The sequence below is a fragment of the Aspergillus pseudodeflectus genome (assembly GCF_044049435.1).
Source record: "Aspergillus pseudodeflectus strain CBS 756.74 chromosome Unknown BJX68scaffold_46, whole genome shotgun sequence".
Lineage (NCBI taxonomy): Eukaryota > Fungi > Ascomycota > Eurotiomycetes > Eurotiales > Aspergillaceae > Aspergillus > Aspergillus pseudodeflectus.
The window spans coordinates 2554-22936 of NW_027263822.1; the positions used below are offsets into that span (position 1 = coordinate 2554).

At 52.9% G+C, this 20383-nt stretch overlaps 6 protein-coding genes across 6 annotated transcripts; 2 read left to right on the forward strand and 4 right to left on the reverse strand.

The window, feature by feature from the left end:
- Window positions 1-3526: 3526 nt before the first annotated feature.
- Window positions 3527-6017, reverse strand: BJX68DRAFT_278027 (putative rhamnosidase B; the record flags this gene model as incomplete). The annotated part of the gene is made up of 3 exons (XM_071048446.1): window positions 3527-5404; window positions 5452-5937; window positions 5991-6017. 3 exons carry the CDS (start codon window positions 6015-6017, stop codon window positions 3527-3529), a joined length of 2391 nt encoding a protein of 796 aa, XP_070895565.1.
- Window positions 6018-6192: 175 nt separating this feature from the next.
- BJX68DRAFT_270121 (glycosyl hydrolase family 79 C-terminal domain-containing protein) lies at window positions 6193-7260 on the reverse strand (the record flags this gene model as incomplete). The annotated part of the gene is made up of 5 exons (XM_071046535.1): window positions 6193-6340; window positions 6476-6644; window positions 6753-6866; window positions 6985-7091; window positions 7139-7260. 5 exons carry the CDS (start codon window positions 7258-7260, stop codon window positions 6193-6195), a joined length of 660 nt encoding a protein of 219 aa, XP_070895566.1.
- A 636-nt stretch (window positions 7261-7896) lies between these two features.
- On the forward strand, window positions 7897-10302 carry BJX68DRAFT_278028 (general substrate transporter; the record flags this gene model as incomplete). The annotated part of the gene is made up of 10 exons (XM_071048447.1): window positions 7897-8223; window positions 8300-8439; window positions 8500-8571; window positions 8636-8796; window positions 8858-9101; window positions 9218-9341; window positions 9410-9621; window positions 9719-9930; window positions 10027-10116; window positions 10203-10302. Exons 1-10 carry the CDS (start codon window positions 8022-8024, stop codon window positions 10300-10302), a joined length of 1557 nt encoding a protein of 518 aa, XP_070895567.1. The 5' UTR covers window positions 7897-8021.
- Window positions 10303-13938: 3636 nt separating this feature from the next.
- BJX68DRAFT_243912 (Chloroperoxidase) lies at window positions 13939-15396 on the reverse strand. The gene has a single exon (XM_071041219.1). The coding sequence runs from the start codon at window positions 15314-15316 to the stop codon at window positions 14513-14515; it is 804 nt and encodes a 267-aa protein (XP_070895568.1). The 5' UTR covers window positions 15317-15396; the 3' UTR covers window positions 13939-14512.
- A 1389-nt stretch (window positions 15397-16785) lies between these two features.
- Window positions 16786-18046, forward strand: BJX68DRAFT_243913 (putative haloalkanoic acid dehalogenase). Its single transcript, XM_071041220.1, has one exon. It carries the CDS (start codon window positions 16882-16884, stop codon window positions 17596-17598), a length of 717 nt encoding a protein of 238 aa, XP_070895569.1. The 5' UTR covers window positions 16786-16881; the 3' UTR covers window positions 17599-18046.
- A 7-nt stretch (window positions 18047-18053) lies between these two features.
- BJX68DRAFT_270125 (Zn(II)2Cys6 transcription factor) lies at window positions 18054-20031 on the reverse strand (the record flags this gene model as incomplete). Its single annotated transcript, XM_071046536.1, has 3 exons — window positions 18054-19675; window positions 19734-19801; window positions 19856-20031. 3 exons carry the CDS (start codon window positions 20029-20031, stop codon window positions 18054-18056), a joined length of 1866 nt encoding a protein of 621 aa, XP_070895570.1.
- Window positions 20032-20383: the final 352 nt, after the last annotated feature.

Genomic DNA, 20383 nt, shown 5'->3' on the forward strand with positions numbered 1-20383 from the left:
GTCAGTCACAGCCCGGCCATCAACGCCCTGAAATACCTCGCGAAGGTGCTCCTGCGCTGATGTGGGAAAGCCGCTGTTGTACTGTGCGATCTGATCCGGGTCCAAGGCGTGATATCCAAGAACAAGCCCTGCACCGTCATAGGATCTCAATACCCCGTCGTCCCCCAGATGGACGAATCCCTCGCCAGATGGGTCATGTGGGAGGTTTGAGGCGAGTTCCCAGACGTCGCTGGTTTCCTGGACCGTTCGCAATGGGTTTTTGGAACTGCGACGAAAAAGAATTGCTATTGAGGGAGGGTTCGATTAATGACAAGTTAAGAAGGATGGCAAGTGGAAAAGGATGGGTAGGATCGCTTGAGCAATTCCTGGATGCCTTTTTATAATGTCAGCTCATCAATCCGCGGGAGTTTCGGCGGCGGAGGTCATTTCTCCCAAGCGCCAGGTTTCAAGATCAAGTACGCAACCAAAACAAGTAACTAACCTATTTTCCTTTCCAAGAATGATGCATTCCGATTAATGAACCAGGCCAATCTGCGCTAATGTGATAGCCACTAACCCCTGCTACTGTACCTCGCATCGGAATGGGCGAGGTCATCCTCGGAAAGAAAAAGAAAACCACGACAAGAGCCAGCAGGAGGTAATCCTTGCTAGGCGTACCATTTGTCGAATAGAACGGTTTACCTCGGCACTGACGGTGCGTAAGACCGGGCTTAACGCCTGACCCCTGCTCGAGTTACATCGTCTCTCTGTGTCACTTCGCCCCTCAAGTGTCCGCGCTTTGAGTTATTAAGAAGATCCCAGATCCTGTTGCGTTGTGGGACCATTTCCTATCACTAGAGAAAACATTCGCTCAGATGGTACGTATGCCGTGGCCCTCAGACATCCATCCCCTCAGACATCCATCCTACGCTTTACGTCTATGACTGTCTTCGTTTTAGTTACTGATACTCCCGCCACAGTCTAAGCCACGCGAGGAAGCCGCAGGAAGTAAGCACGCCTGCGCAACCGAATACAACTCGGCGCTATTCCGCGCCCTAGACTCTCTCTCACGAGATCCCGCTGGGGCCGGCTTCTCGCATCTCGGGATGGACGGTGTGTGGCGAAACTATGATGGGAACCGAAAAGTTGTAAGCTATCGAGCTCTATCTCCGGGGGAGATTGCAGAACTGCTGGCCACATTTCCGGATCGGATGCGAGAAAAGGTTGAAGCACGGCTCGAGGGCGTGGATGGGAGGTCTGTCACAGACGTTGAACAGTTGACGAATCCTCCCCGTGAGCTGCAACCGAAATTTGAGGATGACGGGTTGGGATAGCAGTCAGGACACTTTCGACATCTAGTTGAGGTACCTAGGTTTAAACTCCTTGTTTCCTTCTTATATTAATTGATGCTCTCCACTTTAAAATGTAAGACACCACCTGGACACCAGGTCCACATTTGTGAAGATTTAATCAGTGTACGTACTGCGTTCATGCGGAGGTATACATAAAGGTCCTGGTTGATTGTTGTATGCAAGATGCCCAGTCAGCGATTTAATTCGCCGTGTAGGAAGGGAGTAAGGCTTGTCTGGGCAAGCTCATGCACTCCTATACCTGGGGCCACATGCTAATTGGCCAACCTTTGCATCTGTGATTCATCTGAAGCGCTCTCTACGCTTGACCCGAACAGGAGGCATGGAGGTGAAGGCATATATTGGCCAGAAGGTCCTTATATAGACTTATTCGGTGATTGCAGCGTAATTCTATGGCTTACTGTCCATGTTGTAGAGCTTACAGGCATCTTTTATACTATTAGTACTATATTTAGGATGTCCTTGTAAGCGGCGAGGTCGGATCGATGTCGGGAGCCAGTCGGTCCTTACTTGCAGCGGTTGCCTAGCAACAACTAAGATATTAAGGTATAATAAATATATAAAAGAGGAAGGAGGAGCTATTAGTAGATTTACTTAGAAATAAATTACTAGAGAACTAGAAGAACTAGTAATTTTATATAAGGGTTCTCTGCCAGGTCACGTGTCCTTCCAAAGTCTTACCAAAAGACCAACATGAATCGCGAGATACCTCGCGATTCCCCTGGAACCCATTAGGTAGCGCACAGGGCCTTGTAAGCCTAAGGCATCATCAACGCATGTTCAAGGTCTTACATTTTATAAGGTTATATATATATAGGACCTTTTTAGAGGTTACTATTCTTATAGCATAGACCTTTTATTATTATTATTATTAATATAACTCTAGATCTTCCAGTGTGTTATTAATAAATATATTATATAATGTATATAACCCGCAGGCGCTTTGGTAGCCTCGCGGCCGCCTGTGGGATGCCTGAAGCCTGAGGCACCCGCTGTGACACCCTAAGTACTTAAGGCAAGAGGGTAAGCAGGTATTATTACCCTAATCTAGCACGGCTATATTTTAGTTAGGCAGGTAAAAGGTAAGCTTAAAACAGCAATAATAGTAGCTGTTTCTGGCCACAAACTTACCTTGAACCAGCGTTGAGGAGTAGTAGTAGTAGTAGGAGGAGGAGATTCGACGTCGTCGGGTTCCAGGGGAGGGAGGATAGGCTCTCCGGTTATTCCGGCTAATGGCTTTCTCTTCAAGGTCACGATGTGGATCTCGCTCAGGCGGAAGGAGGGGAATTCGATGAGGGAGACCGAGTAGGAGGATGTGGCGCGTGGGTTCTCACAGTACATCCCGCGGAGCGCGTGTGACTCGCCCGAGCGGACAAAGCGCGGATCTGGGTGAAGAGAATCTCCACGTGAGGTGCGCCGAGCGAGTGCAGATCGGTAGCTGGTGATCCGTAGAGTGCAAATATCGACTGCGCAGAGTCATAGAGCGGGCCGTAGAGCTTGGTTGAGGCAAGCCGCGCGAGCTTCCTGCTCTCCTCGACAAACACGGTCTCGAGTGCGCTGAAAGGAGTCGCCCACTCGTCGTGTTTCTGGATATTGTAGAGGGCCTGCTTGTGGATGTACTTTTGGTCTCGTTTGTTCACTCTATCAAGCCGTGGGCTGAGCCTATCTGAAATGGCAGAGGTACACAGGACTGAATATTATGAAGAAACAGAGAGGTTGAGCAAGCTGCAAGCCGAGTCTCAATCAGAAGACTCGAAATATTCGTCAATAGCGTGTCTGATACAAGCCGGTCTGGTACTACTAGTATTGCTGTAAATATCGATGTCCTTATTGCACAGCGAGTTCACTGCTGACGATGCTATTTTACTCTCGGGTTCTTTACTGTCTGACGGACCTGGTCGTGTGCAGCCAGAATATCAGAATCCGTTCTCGCTCTGCCATGAGCGTGGCTCGCTGTTATCCACCGGGGTTGGGCTGTTCGACTTTTAGCGGCGAGTTTCTGCGAGGAAGAATGGAGGAAACGAAAGTCTGCGTCAGTTGAAGAAGAATACTCGAGTCGGATCAAGGACAGTTATTCGAGACATTGAGTATACTGGCAGTTGTGCCTTGTTCTCAATTATGCGCGTAAGGTCGATTCTAATCACAGTGCAAGAGATCCCATGACAACTAAAGAGAGGCTAATGCTGAAGTGATATACGGGCAACAACACCATGCTCAACCTCCTCACCCCCCAGAAGCCGACTCACAACCTCGACGGGTTTCTCCAAGCGCAGCTCAACCTGCTTCTTCCCCGTCAAGAGCGTCTTCCACTCGACCGTCGCGACATTATCCCCACCCAACGCCACCTTGGCCCTCAACCCATCGCTCAGCACCAACCGCGGTTTAAACAATATCTTCCTCGATCCCGCAGCGATGGGTTGAACACCCGCTAGTTCCGTGCAGTACTCATAAATCGGAACACTTCCCCACGCATGACAGTCCGAGCGCTGCCGTACATCGTCCTCTTCCCACGTCGTGAGATTCTGAGCCAGCATCTTCCGCCAGGGAGTCCACGCGTCCTTCCAGAATCCCTCGTACACGTCGTCGCCTGCTACGGCGGCAGCTCGGAGGAGATAGAAGCGCATCATGTACGAGCATTTCGAGAAGCGCGCGTCATCGAGGCACGCTGTCAATAACCGCGCGTGGTCCTCTGGCGCAGCCGTTCCCGAGAGAACGGCAAAGACCTGGCAGTGTTGCGAATACGCTTCGTCACCTGCAACGCCCGCCGTGCTGTCTGTGAAAAACTGCCCGTCGTAGCAGTGCGCTCGGACAGCGGAGCGGAGAGAAGACGCGCGCGCCTCGTATTCCTCGGCGTGGCCAGGCCTTCCGACGTCTCGGACGAGACGCGCAGCTTGCTGCAGGACGTATGCGTAGAGGAGGCTGAAATATGTGTGCCGGTTGGATTCACGGCCTGACGTTGGGACCCCTTTATCCGGGTGTGTGTCTGTTGCGCCCCAGGTCGTGACCCAGTCTACGTACTGCCAGACGTCCTCGGGGAGTCCGCTGACGAGGCCGAGCTCGTCGACGTGCGCTGCGAAGAATTCAAGCACGCCGTCGATCCGAGGAAGGAAGGAGCGTGTGAATGGTGTATCCCCGAAGAAGAGATGATGGTCCGCTACCTGAAGGATCCAGTAGAGCGAGAACCCGGCAATGACCTGCGGAACGTGTGACGGGAATCGAGACTGCGTGAGTCCTTCGGCAACGATCGACGCCGCATAGTTGGTGATCGCTTGTCGCATGAGTCTGTCGTCTCCGGAGAGGAGGTAGTGGAAAAGACCGACTTGGCGCGAGTCGCCGGAGTACTGCAGCTGCTCGTAAAATGGACAGTCGGAGTAGCCGTCGAACATGCAGTTGCGCAGCGTCCGAATCGAGACGTCCCAAATGGCTTTGCTATCTGCATCGCTGGGATCCTCCCAGCGGGCTTTCACGGCCAGGGGATAGTTTACTTGTGTTGCGGTGAAGCTGGTTAGGGTGATGGGTTCGGGTCCAGTCGTGATCTCTAGTCGGATGAGACGGAAAGTGCGGAACCAGAATGGTTCATAGACGACAGGTTCAGAGGTCTCGAGGTTGAACTCTACTTCGTCGAACGGGCCGATCAGGTGTCCTGACGCGTCTAGCCGATCTTTCTTTGTGCGGAAGAAGGGGTATGCTCGAGGCTCCAGCTCGTAACCTTCGGAATACGTGACCTTCATCCGAATAGATGATGGCTTGGTTGCTTGGAATGTCCAACGGAGAAAGGCAGTCGAGTGTACATCCGCCTGGATTTCGAGGGTGTGTGATGAGTCCTGGGCAAGGGTCAATGGCGTTCCTTGTGCAAGCCACGAGGTCCAGTCCTGGATGGAAATCGTGCTCCGGCACGAGCGAATCGTGTCGACCGCGATCCGGCTCTCCTCGTACATTGGAATCGGACGTGGTCTCAAGCGCCAGGGCGCGAGATCCCCATTGAGGGTCCTGAGTCCGTATGCCACGGGCATCACTGCCTGTGATGGAGTCGTCGGCGAGATGCGCTCGCTGATCTACTGGATGGTTAGCCGGAATCGCCACGCACCGGGGATTGACCAACATGAAGAAAAACATCATCCACGCGGCCCATTGGAAACGTGACACTGTCATCAATCCTTGCCTCCCACTGCCCACCATCACCAGCAGAATCAAGAACAACGCTCTCATAATCGCCTTCTACCTGCCCAACAACCGTCAGCCCCGGAACGGCCGTCCGCTGAAACGGCATCGCACCGCGCGACGCAGCAAAATAGCGAACGACATCGAATCGCACTGTATTCGTCCCTAGCTGCAAATACGGAGCGATGTCCAAGGTGTCGTAGTACCAGATCCACGGACTGCTCCGCGTCGGCCCGACGGCGACTCGTACGCCATTGACGAAGAGCTTGTATCGGGTGTCGGCGGAGAAGTGGAGAAGGGCTTTTGTTGGAGACGAAGAGAGGGGGAATTGGCGGGTGAAGCGGACGACGCGGCCGGCGGTGTTGTGCGGGGAGGAATCGGTCCAGGTTGGGGTCCAGATCCAGTTGGCTTGCAGGGCGTTGATGGTCTGGCTGGTTAGTTGGGGAGGGAAAGGATGAAAGGGGTGAAAGGACTCCGTACCGCCTGTTCATCCGGAGAGACATTCATGATTGCGGTTGTTACGAATGTACTTTGAGAGGATGGAATCTGGGGGAACTTGCTTCCTACTTGTACTCTCTTCGGACCCCTTTACCCCGATCTTCTCTTGCACGCCTCCACATCCATCCTCTGCTTTTTACCGACCTCACTGCACGTCCAGCCTACTATACTCTGCCACACCATACTACAGATACACCAACAATGCCTCCGACGCAGCAACAGTAAATGTCGCCTCCCCATCAACAACCTCTACAGCCTCCACAACCGCCGTCCCCTCAATCGCATAATCCCCATTCCCAAACGTCTGTCCCGCAATCGTCGGACTCTGGCCCCTATCAACCCTTGAGGTCGAATATGTACGCCGCAGTCAGCCGTTTCGCCGCGACTCTTCCAGAAGCAAAAGACAAGCCAGTCAATGTGTAGCTCTCCAACGGTCGCGTCCCCTGGTATAATATTCCAAGTTGTACAAGAGCACTCGGACGGGCTCGCCGTCGTGGTAGATGGCGTACGCGGCCATGGAAGATGTCTGGTCGTCCAGCGGGGCGATTTGGTCGGCGTTTGCGAGGGCCAGGTTTGGCCGGTAGGCGCCGTAATATCGGGCTCCGGTGGTGTAGCGGCCCCACCAGCAGTATTGGCCTGGGGATGTGTTAGGGTGTGCCAGGCTGCGGCTGATGCGCTATTTATAGTTTCCGATCGTTCCTTGGTGGAAGTAGAGTGCCTGTCTCGCTGTTGGTCATTGTGCACTGGGAGGAGCCACCGCGCTGACCTCTGTCCCCATCAGCACCGTCGGCATCACGTAGTCGACAATCCACAGCGCTGCGCCGAATGCCGGGCTAATTCCACAGCCGCCCTGGGTCGCTACATTCCGTCAGCTGGGCTCTATGCAGTGCGCGGTCCGTGCGCTTATCAGCTTCGGCAAATCAAGTGAACTGGTGTCACCAGAATGAGGGACTCATGACATACTGAGTCGTCCCACCAATTCGCAGAGGCGGCCATACGCCGGTCAAGTCTTTGAGGTTCTCAAGACAGGCAGTCGTTGCCGGGACGTCGGTGATGTACTCTAGGAAAGTGAAGAACTCCAGGCTGGCTTGTCAACATGCTGCTCTCTTTCGACTGGGTGGGATACATACGACACACCGACCGGAGCGGCGGAGAGTCGCTTGCTAGCGTTGGCCGGCGGAGATGCGGGGACGTTGAAAGTCACCGCAAGGGTACTCGCAGCGTGGCAAAGGGTAGGTAGGTGCGAAATCATTTTGTGCTAAAGTTGCATCAATGTCTGCTCTTTTTGATGTTGATTTACTACGGCCTTTCATACCCGTGAGAGTCGGCCTCATGCTATGATGCGTGCGTCACTCATACTTGCTGACACAGTGCTTGGCATATCCCATCCACCAAGTAAACGCCGGAGAACCCCATGGGGCAAGATCGAGTACCGAACACGCAGGGCCCAGTGGGCTCGAGACGACTCAATTGCCGCCTCGGTATAATCCCCAGCGAGTCGCCGTCGCATCTTACGCGGCCATCCCTCGACTTCAAACAGTCAGGGCTATTCCATCCGACATCCCCGAGCGCCTCCAACTCGGGTAATTCCTTGGCCTCCCAAGGAAGCTTGTGCTGCGTGGCTGGCCTTGTATTACCCGGCCCGGGCTTACGCTAGTGATTTAGTTTACCCCAGCTAACCAACCATCTTCCAGTGGCACGACCTCCATCTACGCATAGTCAATGCCAGTCTGGTTGGTGTCTATGTCTTCTCACTGGACGGCGAGTCATATCACACCGGTCCAACGGGCCAGCTCTCCACGAGGCGGCAAATGGCCCCAAAAACCAGTCAATAGCCGTCTTCGACGAGCGGGGGCTCGGGGTGTCGATGGCACGAGGTCTGGGTCTGGGGCAGCGTGTTGGCTATAAGATCTAGTGCGGGGTGGAATGGATCGTCCCCCGTCCACCCCAACCTGATCGTCTGCATCTGCAAACTTGGCTCTCTTGTCTTGAGGAATTCAACACATCGTCACCATGGACCACGAAAAGGCGCAGAGCGAAAACGTCGAGCAATGTAATACCGTCGAGACCCATCCGCCACCGACCGTGGCCAAGGGTGAGCCACTCATGCGCTCGAATCTCGACGACCTCGGCATCTGGGAAGGTCTGCTGCGGTACAAGACTGTGACGACGATTGCGATGGCGGCTGCGTTTAGTGCTGCGCTTGATGGGTATCGTATGTTTCTCTCCGCCCCTCTCTCCCGTTGAGATTCAGTGCTTTAATAAACAACGGCTAACAACCAATGGGATAGAAATCAACTTGAACGGCGGCGTCGTCTCGAACAAGGGGTTCATCCGGCAGATGACGGATCCGGAAGAGACCATCATCGAAGGGAAGTATGTCTCTGCTTGGGGAGGGATTCAGTCGGCTGGGCAGACCGTTGGGCAGATTGTAGGTTTCCTTCTTTTCCCCATTTGGATTGACGGAGATGAGCCGAGTTAACGTGTGCAGCTGCTACAATACGTGACTGAGGGTTACGGACGAAAGACGGCCCTCTACATCATCTGGCTTACGTTTGTGATCGTATGTCTTTCTTTCCTTATCGGCAAGTCCACCCCTGCTTGGTAACCTAAACTGACTGCTGCAGAGCGTCTTCATCGAAACCTTCGCCACACACTGGGAACACTGGCTCGTCGCGAAGCTCTTCTCCGGAATGGGCGTCGGCATGCTCCAGTCAACGCTGCCTCTCTACCTCTCGGAGATTTCCCCGACGCAACTGCGCGGCTTCCTCATCAACGCATACAGCTTGTACGTCATGCATTTACCAAGATCGCGCTGCCGCGCAATTGGGCGAAACTAACATCTCTAGCTGGTTCGTCATCGGGCAGCTCTTCGCCTCGGTCGCCCTCAACCGCCTCAACGCGACAGACCCCTACAACTTCCGCACCCCCATCTACACCCAGTGGGCGATGGTCGGCATCGCTGGAATCATCTTTGTGCTCATCCCCGAGTCGCCATGGTGGCTTGTCGGCAAGGACCGCTTCGAGAAGGCCGAAAAGGTGTTGACCATGTGCAATGGCCGCGTTGAGGGGTATGATACGCAGCAGCAGATTGTATGTTCTAGCCACGCTACTCTGGTAAATGGGCCTGTTCTTGTTGCTAACCAGGTCAACCAGGGAATCATGACGGCGACAATCATGGAAGAACGCCATATCGCGCAGCGCGATAGCCAAGAGGCATGTGGGCTGTCTTCCAGGGTCGGAACCTCCTCCGCTTCCTCATCGCCGCGTGGCCGAAGATCACGCAGCAGTTTGTCGGGTTGTCCGTGTTCAACACATACGCTACTTACTTCTGTACGTTCACAAACGACGGTCTCGAGTTCAAGGTTTAGGGGGCGACAATGCTAATCTATCGTGGCTAGTCCAATACGCCGGCAACACTGACCCCTTCCTCGTCACCCTCATCCTCTCCTGCGTGCAGATCATCTCCATGATCCTCACATGCACCCTGACCGATCGCTTCGGCCGTCGCCCGCTAACAGTGTATCCATACGGTGTGACTGTCCTCTCGGTCCTCGCGCTCGGAATTGTCGGCTGCTTCGATTACACGCAGCCATCGCTGAGCTCTCTCCTGGTACGTCGCCGGCCCTCTTCCTGTTCCCATTCCACCTCCACTTCCACCTCCACTTCCCAACCTCCATCTAACAAAAAAACCCCTTTGACACGTCTAGATCTTCTTCGCCTGCCTCGCCACATTCAGCACAACGGGCGCATCCGCAATCGGCTACGCCTACGCCGCCGAAATCCCCTCGCAGCGCCTCCGCGCCCAAACGGCCGGCTGGTCGCTCGCCCTGTCCAATATGCTGGCCACCATGTTTAGTTTCTGCACGCCGCTCATGATCAATCAGGGTGTTACCAAGTGGGGGGTTAAGACGGGGTTCTTGTGAGTTTGCTCTGTGATTTTGGCTTTGGTTTGACGCGGTGGGGTTTTCGGGGAGGAAATGGATGTGCTAATATCAGTCTTCGTTGGTGCGCGTAGTTTCGCCGCGACCGGTTTGATTTCTGTGGTTATTGCGTGGTTTATTCTTCCGGAGGTTACGAGGAGGACGCCTGGGGAGATTGATGAGTTGTATGTCTATCATGGTCCATGTCCCACTTTCTCGTCTCCTCCCTCTAGCCATACCCTGTGGCGAAGACGCTAATGTGCATTTCCAGGTTCGAGAAACGGGTCAACCTGCGCAAGTTCGACAAGTATGTCACCGAGGCGCAGACTAATGCGGCGCATCTCGCGAGGGATGGAGAGGGGAATGCTTAGTTCGGGGTATAATAGAATAGCGGAAATGAGGGTCTAATATTCCTGACCCGAGGGCATCTGATAGGACGAAAGACGCAAGAAGATGTGTATGAAAGTGATATAGCTGTGATCAGTCTACATTCGTGGAATACTAACCTGCGCGCCTATCCTCGGCCTGCTGCGAGAAAAGGCCGTGTGATCTGTAAAGAAACTGACTGCAGAAAATACAACCCGGAAACTGCGGAGCCTGTTTTGTAAATAGGGCCGGAATCAAGCACGCTGGTGGTTTTTGTTTGGTTTTCTATCTCGTGCAGAAGTCAGGCCGGGGCACGAAGATAGGGCGCTTGACGTGTGTCTCACATGGATTCCCCAGAACAGCGCATCAATTCCTCCGCTGCGACAGCGTCGATCCCCTTGGTCCACTTTACCTGGGACTCGTGCTGTTTTGTATGATAGATTGGTGCTAACGCTGACATCTATAACGTGGCACTGCATGGATTGCTTTGAGTTTATCTTGGCTACCTATTTTGAAGTTGATAATACTATGCTAAGCAGTATTGCTTTTATCGCCATTGCGTCCAGTCTTATGATTTCTCTCACGTCCTGCCCTTGAAAGGCGCCAGTCGAGTCGCTCCTGGAAATATAATATGAATATCTTCCCGGGTTGCGATGGAATCCAATCCACCCACCAAGCTCTAGATCCCAAAGTGTTGAAAGCCACCTCCATAATATAGAGCGCATACTAATCGGCCAAATCTGCGTAAGTGTGGATGGGAAGATGGGATTTTCATCGCGGGGATTTGGCCCTCTACCTATACTGTTTTTGACCTTGACCACTGTCACCCGCGCTCTGCATCTTCCCAGAAGGCCAAACAGGTAAGGGATGATGCTTCGCGGTTAACACCGCTGGGCTTGCGGTGGCTGGGCGGATGCATGCCGGGCGCCGTTTCTTAGTTTTTTTGTCTTTCAATGTATACTACCTAGGTCATATCCCGCACGTGTATACTTCTACCAGTGAGGATGAGTGATGGGAAGGGACGGACTGACAATCTATGGATACCCCTGGTACTCGTATCCTCAAGCCTGACTGAACTCCATCTCATGACGATTACCGAAATTAATGGGCGGGTGAGAAAGGAGGGGAGGGAGGAAGAAGCGAGGCAGATTGATGAGCTTGTTGAGGAAGGCGAAGCTGGGTGCGGGGGTGACGGCGCCCAGGGCTGTGTGTGTTGCGAGGAAGAGGCTGGTGCCGTATGCGGTTCGGGTGGGGTTTGTTGGAGATAAACAGGTTACCGTATACTGCAATAGATAAACCTTCGTACTCTTCATCATGGATCCTCGAGGCTCTGATTATTCCTGTTGCACATTACCCAGCCACGGCGGCACCGGATGCTGTATTAACTCCCCGCATCCATGATGGACAGCACGCAGAATGATGATTCTACCCATCTTTTCTTCCTCCTTTTATTAAGGTAGTACTCGTCCCTGCGCTGGCGCAAAGCTTTTACGACAGCGACGTGACAAGGGTATCCTGATAATCTCTTTTAAGCCGTTCCAGGGTCTTGGTAGAGATCGGTCCCACTTGATTCAAACTCAGCTTTCCTATGGATCTTCCCATCGAGGACTGATACGCGCGCTAGGATCAAGAAAGTACTGCCTATGTCTACTAATCCTTGCACCAAAATCTAGTGGATAATGGACTGCATGTGCCGCCAGACAGTAGTAGACTCTTCCAGTTGACCATATATCGCGTCGTATTTGAATTGCTACTACCTCGCGAACATAATCACCACAGGACCAAAGCAATGTTGCTCTTTCCCTTGCTCTTCCTCTTGCAGAGCCGAGCCAGCCCCACCAGGCAGCCATCCATAGAAGGAGAAAACCCAACCCAGGCTTAGCTAATAACCTGGCAATTATAACACGCCGTATGCTCACACTGAAAACATATCGGCTGGTTGGAAATGTCCTGGGGCCCGTTGCCGCATTGGCACTAAGGCATGTTAGTTCATTGGTTTTTTTCCGCCCCCTTACTAACTCGCTAAAATAAGCAAAGAAGTGGGAACTACGGACACATATATACATCCTCGTTCGCTGCGTGGAAGCACCAGTCGCGCCTGAGTTTGCGTCACGGCTCGGAGTATCCTGAGAGGTTGTGCGTGTGCGTGGGCCTGCGATGCGCTGGGAATTTCATTGGTGAATTAGTTCAAGTCTCGAAACTTCAGAACAAACTCCAATAGATTGAAGCTTTGATGGAGAGGCAGAGTTTGTAGCCCTGAGTGCCTTACATAGTCCCATCTCATCTCGATGTCGAGGTTGCAAGGGTGATATGGAGCGCTCATACCGCAGGATCGAACCGATTGCGGGTAGGAATAGATTATCGAGAAAGTAAATTGAGGAAGTGTATGATGGAAATTGATACAGAGACTCCCAGGTGCAAGGGCGACAGAGGCGTCTAAAATACCGAGACTCTCAGCCTCGTTGGGCCGCACATGCATTGTTTGTGTCAGCCCAACCGGCCAGGATTGCCCAAGAACCGATCGGTGCCACTTTGGTCGATCATCAAATTGCCATTTCCGTGTGGGGTATCATGTAGTGTGGGATGAAAGACAGGTTGTAGAATACATCTCTTTGAATTCCCCCCCAAGATCAGTTTACTTCGAGAGCATCTAAATACCTTTGTTCCTGAAGCCAGGCACTTGATTAAAGTGTTTGTACCCTAGACGGCAATCTCACTCACAAAAGGAATCCCTAGCGATAAAACCTGAGATACTATTGTCCATGGGAAAAGTATCAATCTAAGCTGAGCTCCATTCATAGGATAAACAAGCCTATTGCCAGCAAGGAGGTGAAAGTGGTTCTGTTGTCAGCGTTGAGAGACCGTAAACATCACAAACATCAACAAAAGCATAGAGTGAATGGCTGTGTATCAATTACTTGAAATCATCGACCAGCACCAAGCACGCGATCCAAGCATAGTCCTCTTTGCATTAAGCAGCATCCATCCATCCCAATCCCATGCGCAAGCAAATCCAACTTGATCCACACGCGAGCCCATACTACTCTTAGCTCGAGCGGGCGAGCGGCTCCCACGACTGCTGATATCCTATCAGCCGGACTTATCGGGAAGGCGGGCTGGCGAGGTTGTCGGGCCTAGTGAAGCTCAACTACAGACCAGGCTCTTTGAGGTATGATTTCGACATATCAATCTCTATATTGGGACGAGTCCTTACAATACGCCACTCGCAGCAAATCCAACAACCTACAGACAATTCTAGTGCAGGTCATATATATCAAGCCCCCAGGCCCCAGCTCGATGGCCTGCTGGTGTCCATTTATGTACTCAGGTTGAATTGGGGAGGAGCTTCCCATCCATTTCATTATTGTACACCACACAGGAAGACTAATAAGCAAACAGGATAATAATATATTTCAATAGTACTAGTATGCCAATAGTAGTTTGCATGGGAGAAACATCTGACAGGAGGAGGATGGAGATAAATGATCAACGCATCACGACATGTATTATAGAGGTTCAAAAAGGAAAGGTCCAGCTAGGAGCAAACAGACTGTACAAGGCCAAAGGACTGGGTGCTAGGCATGAAATAAAAGACAAAAACCATGGCCCTTGTTATATGGAGTGTAGTCTATACTTGGCTAGGTTATGGCAGCCAGTCTCAGGCAGCTTGCAGTCAGTTATATCCGTCTGTAACCGCCAGGACATCCCTAGTCGTCCCCTCCTTTGTGGGATCTGACATTCGCAATAGGAACTTGCTTGTGCAACTAATAAACGTATCCTAGTGTAACTGTAGCTGTAGCAGCAGTCCAAAGTCCCTGTCCGCCCAGCCGAAATGTGCTTAGTACAATCACATGGCGCGTGCTTTCTGCCAGGGCGTCAAATGGTTTAGTCACTGTCTTGTCTATCTGATCTCACTGCGCGCTGGGATTTCGGGTCCGGCATGGATTGGTGATGATTGCAAGACAGATGGATGGATGCACATTATAGGGCCGAACCAGAAGTTTAGGCTGCCGATCTGGAGGACATTAAAGACTGGAGGTGTCTTGGAATTGAGAATTTGGGCAAGTTGATGAGATAGTAAATCGAAAGTACGCTGGGACTCTCAGTAGTACTCATGGCCAAATAGGTGGAAAATAATCGCTCAATTCGAATAGGTTATCCAGACATGAGACCCCCATCTTCCCACTCCCCTTCCAACCCTCAACCTGGCCCTCTCTAAAACAACGAAAAAGGCCACGCCAGAACCGCCACAAAAATGGCAAATACCGCAATCTCCAGTAACAGCATAAACCGCCGCGGCCTCCACCCCTCGCGATACGGCAACCTCTCTTCGCCCAGGACAGCCTCATAATATTCCCGCGGAACGCCCTTGAAAACCCCCTTTCCAAAAACAGCCTGCATCGCCGCGACTTCGAGACAGCCCGCCGCATGCTGCGGGATTCCGAAGACCAGATGCGGGTTTGTGGCTTTTGCGTCGGCGTACAGGGTCTTGCGGTAGGACGCCAGGGACCAAAGTTTGAAGCTGCGCTTCTTCGCATCTCTCGGCCCCGCGACGCCCATAAGCTGCTCATACAACCCGCGATCGAGCTTCATATGATCCCCCACAGCCCGATCCCGGCGCGACAGCGACACATCATGCTCCATCCCCTGTGGCCGCCCCACCTGATCCAGATTCAGCACGTCAACGCCATTGTCGTCGACCTGCCCGACCTCGCGAAACCCCAATCTCGAACTCCCCTTTGGCGCATTGGGATCGCCCTCGTCGGCGTGCACTTTGAACGAGATGCTGCAGAGCGCGAGCCGCGCTGTCCGTGCGAGGCCGATTTCTGCGAGGGCGGATTCTAGCGAGGCTTTTGTGACGTTGCGACCGGTGCGTGAGATCAGGCCGTGGTTTGCGAGGGAGTTGAGGATGGGACAGGGGGCGCGGGAGTCGCTGGGGGAGGCGGGGTGGTATTCGCCGCGGGGGAGAGAAATGGGGTCGGATGCGGGTGCTTCTTGGGCTCTGCGCTGGGTCGTCATTTTGGCGCGGCTGATTTGTTTTGTTCGTCGCTCCGTGGTGGGGGACTAAGATCGCGTGAAGGGTAGCGGGGAAATTCTAAACGGTGAATTAAGGTCGCGCCAGCGGGCGACGCGACGCATCTTATATATAAAGGCCTAATAATAAATCTAGCCAGCTCAGCTGAGCGCCACGGTCGGCGAAGCCGCCAAAGGCAGAGCTGAGTGCAGGGGTGGTCGCAGCGGTGGAAATCGAAATGGAGCGATTGGTCCAGCCCACAAGCTGACAGCCCGAAGGGCCAAAGCGCCCCGCGGGATCTGCGGCTGAGGGTGCATAAGTGAGAGGTGGGCCAATTAGAGGGGGATTATTTGGAGAGAATGCAATGTCACTGCCTACCATACGAAGAACTTGTGTGACTACTATGATAATATCGTAACAAGGTTCCGGCTACACACGATCCACTGATGTAAACTCGAGGAGGTTTACTGTCATTGTCAACTAATGGAAGAATTGAAAGTTACTAAGGGAAGGGATATTTAGGCTACCTGGCGTGCTTTTTCTCTCTCCCTCTCCCCGGGGCATACTCCCCTACTAACCCTCACTCGACGTTTCAAGATACTGACAGCCACTCTAGTAAATACCCGCAATAGGTCGTACAGTTCAGAACGTTAGGCTCGCCTATCTCCTCGAAATAGCAACAAGTACCGATAATCGCTCAGTAGGCCTACTATGTAAATATATATATATCGAGCAGGAGTCATCGGAGTACCGAGGTAGTGCAAAGCCAACCCTGTATACACTTTTGATCATGATACAATCTACATGAATTGTCAATCCCTACTTTCCAACAAACCGGGATACACCTCTGCTCGTACCCAAGAGGTAGCCACTTTCACTGCCCTGGCGACACCGGACGTCGTACCTCTTACTGATGTATAGCGCAGGAAAGCATACCCTATCTGCAGTTAAGTGCAAGTCACTCCTGAATCCTGCTCCATCTCAGTATAGCAATCCCGCATCATCGTGTAGACTTGTACTGTGGGGTGGTCAAACTGCTGTAGATGTGCACACCACCTCGTCAAAAAGTCGTGCACTTCCGGCATTCAACTCCAATTATTCGGATTTCCATCTACTCTATTTCGGCTCGGAAGAGCAGTAGAAACCCAAGTGAGTTAGGGTTTCGCATTGCCGTATGACGTAAAAGACATACAAATAGTGTTGGCTGCAGTTCTTGGCACGAAAAAATCTATACACGCGTTCCCGCACAGTAGCCACTGTATCTATCCAGTCTAAAAACAGCCAGAGCCAAAATACATCCGTTATCTTGCCAAATATCATGACTATATCCGAATTTTCAATTTCAATCTCCATATCAATGTCACAGGGCGCAGCAAATGTCCGCAGAAGGCGCCGCGATGTTATCGGAAGGCGTCCCCACATTCTGCAGCACTGATAAGAGAGAGCGAGAACCCCTCGTCTCCAACTTTCTCCAATTCACTCCCCTCCATCTTCATCATTTATCCTTTCTTTCTTCCTCTTCTTCCAACCCTCTCCCTCTCACTCTCCACACCACAATCGCGATACCAAAATGTCCTCCCTAAAATCCTACAAACTCCTCACCTTCGACGTCTACGGCACCCTCGTCGACTGGGAAGGCGGAATCATCGCAGCCCTCCAACCCGCGCTCTCCAAATCCCCCTCAAAGACATTCACGAAACACGAGCTGCTGCACGCCTACCACGCCCTCGAAAAATCCCAGCAGGAGAAAACCCCCGACATGCTGTACTCTGACGTCCTGTCGACAATACACGCGCCGCTGCTCGAGACCCTCGGCCTGCACGCACCGAGCACGGAAGAGTCGCGCGCATTCGGGGAGAGTATCGGGTCCTGGCCCGCGTTCGGCGATACCGTCGCTGCATTGTATGAGCTGAAGAAACACTACAAACTCGTCGTTCTTTCGAACGTCGATCGCCAGTCCTTTGCCAAAACGAATGCCGGCAGCCTCCAGGGCTTCCCCTTCGATCTGATCATCACCGCGCAGGACGTCGGCAGTTATAAGCCCGACGTGCGGAATTTCGAGTACATGCTCGCGGCGGTGGAGCGCGAGTTCGGAGTGAGGAAGGAAGAAGTCCTGCAGACGGCGCAGAGCCAGTATCATGATCATCATCCGGCGAAGAAGGTTGGGATTGCGTCCGTTTGGATTGAGAGGCCTGGCGCTGTGATGGGGAATCTGGAGGAGAATATCTACGATTGGAGGTTTGAGACGTTGGGGGATATGGCGGAGGCTCTGAAGAGGGAGGGTTAATAGATGTCGATTGAATTCTGTTGGGCGTGTGGATGGAAGTTGTATGGATATCCACCCTAGGTTAGTGATCCATCTCTGCAGCATCTATTGATCTGTTACTCTATCAAATCAATCAAGCGACGTTCTCGACCCTTTTGTTTCCTCGATAATATGGCCATCGGAGCCCTCGCCCTGTTTCGCTTTCTCCCTCTCTTTGTTTAGGGTCTCATTTGGGAAGACGGGGTACTGAGGGGACAAACGGGAACATTTTAGGGGCATCCTCGCTCGCCCATCATGATGAGAATCCGTATGAGTTTCTGGGATCCCCAAGATTCAAGCTGTACTTTGCTCCCGAATCAGAGCAAACTACTCTCTTAACGCCCGCGGAACTGGACAGTCGTTCAAGAATATACAAGCAAAGAAAGTGATGCAGATACCTGTCAACCAACAGATAAACAATCCACGGAACTTAATGTTCAGTAATAAATACAAGGCAAGGTAGGGTCCTCATGGCAGGCGCACGACTGAAATCCATCGGAGCCATGGGAACTAGCAACCTCGGCCTCGTTCATCTCAGACAGCGGTAGCGAAAGGCTTTCAAAACGCTCCAATAGCTTAGCAGCATAGTTCAGGAAGGCTTCCGCGCAGCGGGCCCCCTCGTATCTGTCCTTCAGCCTTTCGAGACAATCCCGGGCTTGTTGTAGGTAATCTGCAGCTGGGGAACCCCGCGGAGCAGGTTTGACAGTGTAGGATATTGCGGCAGAGAGGAGGGATGTTACAGCGGTGTCCGGCAGGCAATCGGTCATGTTGTTAATGTGGAGGCTGTGTGCGATGGCGATGATGTTTTGAGACGCGCACTCGATCTTCCACGCGGAGAGGTCGCGGAATATGCCGTCCAAAGAGTTGACCACGAACGGCAGACAAAGGGAAGGACGATGCAACAAGTGGACTCCCATGAAAAATAGCATCTGCACCACGGACTGCTGCACGTGTACAATGTCCTGGGCTTCGCCTCGAGGGGGAAGAACAGCTATTGGAAACTGAAACTGGTGCGACTGAGGCAGACTAGCCTGCCACCCATCCAGCTCACGCTGGAGGTCCTGGAACTCGGGCGAAGCTAAACCCGTACCCCGGGGCGTATACATCGCTGCTCCGGTGGAGGCGACGCCGACTGAGTACTGGGTGGATAGGATGCGGGCGATGTACTGGCAAAGCTTGGCTTTGTAGATAAAAGTCAGCGCCAGTGCAGTCTTGGTTGCCGTATCGCGCAAGGTGAGATCGAGGCCCAGCTCCAAGTATGTTTTGCCGGTCGCGTAGCAGGCTTCAAAGTCAGCCAGCAGTAGCATTGGGACATTATGCTCCTCGTCGCCGATGTACACCGGGTGTCTGGTGTCGAGGGCAATTACGCGATCCCTGGTGTAGATACTCCACCAAAGGCGCCTCCAGAGACCTCGGCCCGACTCTAATACCTCTGCTCCATGCCACAGCTTCGTGGCCTGCGTCCTGGCCCACAGCGTACTCATCCAGAACGATGGCCCGCACCGGTGGTCCTCCTGGTAGAGTGTAAAAAGGAGCAACGCCTGTAAGGTTTCCACCTGGTCAGTCTCGCAACCGTACTCGTACAAAGCTCTTGCGCGCGCAAAGAGTTCCTTCAAGGCATCTCTCCGAGACTTGTATCCCATCAAATGCAAATGTACGTCGTCAACGAAGATCGCCCCGGCAAACATGACGGCCTGGAATAGTAACAAGCCAACCTGCTGACCATCTCGCAATACTATCGCGTCGAGCAGTGAGCCGAGATTAAGCAGCGGCAGACCAGAGTGCACGTGCTGTACGAAGCTCTTCAACAACGCGAACTGAGAATCTGTTGGGGGGACCGCGAAGGCTCCTTGAGCTGCCAAGTCATCGAGAGCACTGGCATCAGCGGGATCAGAGAGCTGTCTAATATAGCTTGGGAGAGGTATAAAGCTTGGAGAGCTTGGCACTGTGGGTGCGCTCGGCTGATTTGTCGATGGTGATACGCCAGGCCCGTAGTGGTCAGTGTATCGCTGCTCATATGCCTTTTCCAGCTTAAACGCCATGCCTGTTGCTTTAGCCCCTGCGACTAGTTAGCAAAGCAGCTCCCGTTATGATGACAGCCGGGCTGAACATCCTACCTGCAAATCCTAGGCGGGCTTGACGCTCGACATCACGCGCAAGGCGCTTCACGCGGCGGTACTGATATCTAAACGGTCAGATGGCTATTTTACCACCCCCAGTCCAGTGTCATCTAGCTTACCGGCGATGTTTCTCAAGATCGAGACCGCAATATACCTGGTATGATTGACATGCCGTGCACGACGTAGCCCCGGTGAGTACCACGCAGCGCGTCTTGCGTGCACGACAATGGTCGCATGCCCTCTTCGCGCGGAGGCGCAGGGTCGAGGAACACGGTGTGGGCGTTGGACTTGACATTATGAGCTGGTCTAAGGAACGGGATTGAGATCCCTTGTTTCGCTGGGAAAAGCGCTCCGCCTAGAGAGATCTTTATCACAAGGATGAACCAGTACGAACCCTTGCTCCACCTCTCACGCGACGTTTTGAATAGGGGCATCTGTCACGTGGAACAACAACACCTCTGCGTCCGTTACTTGGTCAGGCTATATCGCAGCGGAAGTGGCGAATCAACCCTGCCACTTTCAAGGGGCGTTTGGAGTGTTCCGGAACCATTCCGGGCTTGCCCATGGGGGCTGCTAGCCAAGTGGAGGCTTGCTGGCGGTATCAAGCGCGACACCTAATATTTCGATCGCCGATGTGGCGCCAGATA

What these genes read in the sequence shown, in the direction of transcription:
- BJX68DRAFT_243912 (XM_071041219.1), bottom strand. Translation starts at nt 15,316, where the DNA reads ATGACGACCCAGCGCAGAGCCCAAGAAGCACCCGCATCCGACCCCATT.
- BJX68DRAFT_243913 (XM_071041220.1), top strand. Translation starts at nt 16,882, where the DNA reads ATGTCCTCCCTAAAATCCTACAAACTCCTCACCTTCGACGTCTACGGC.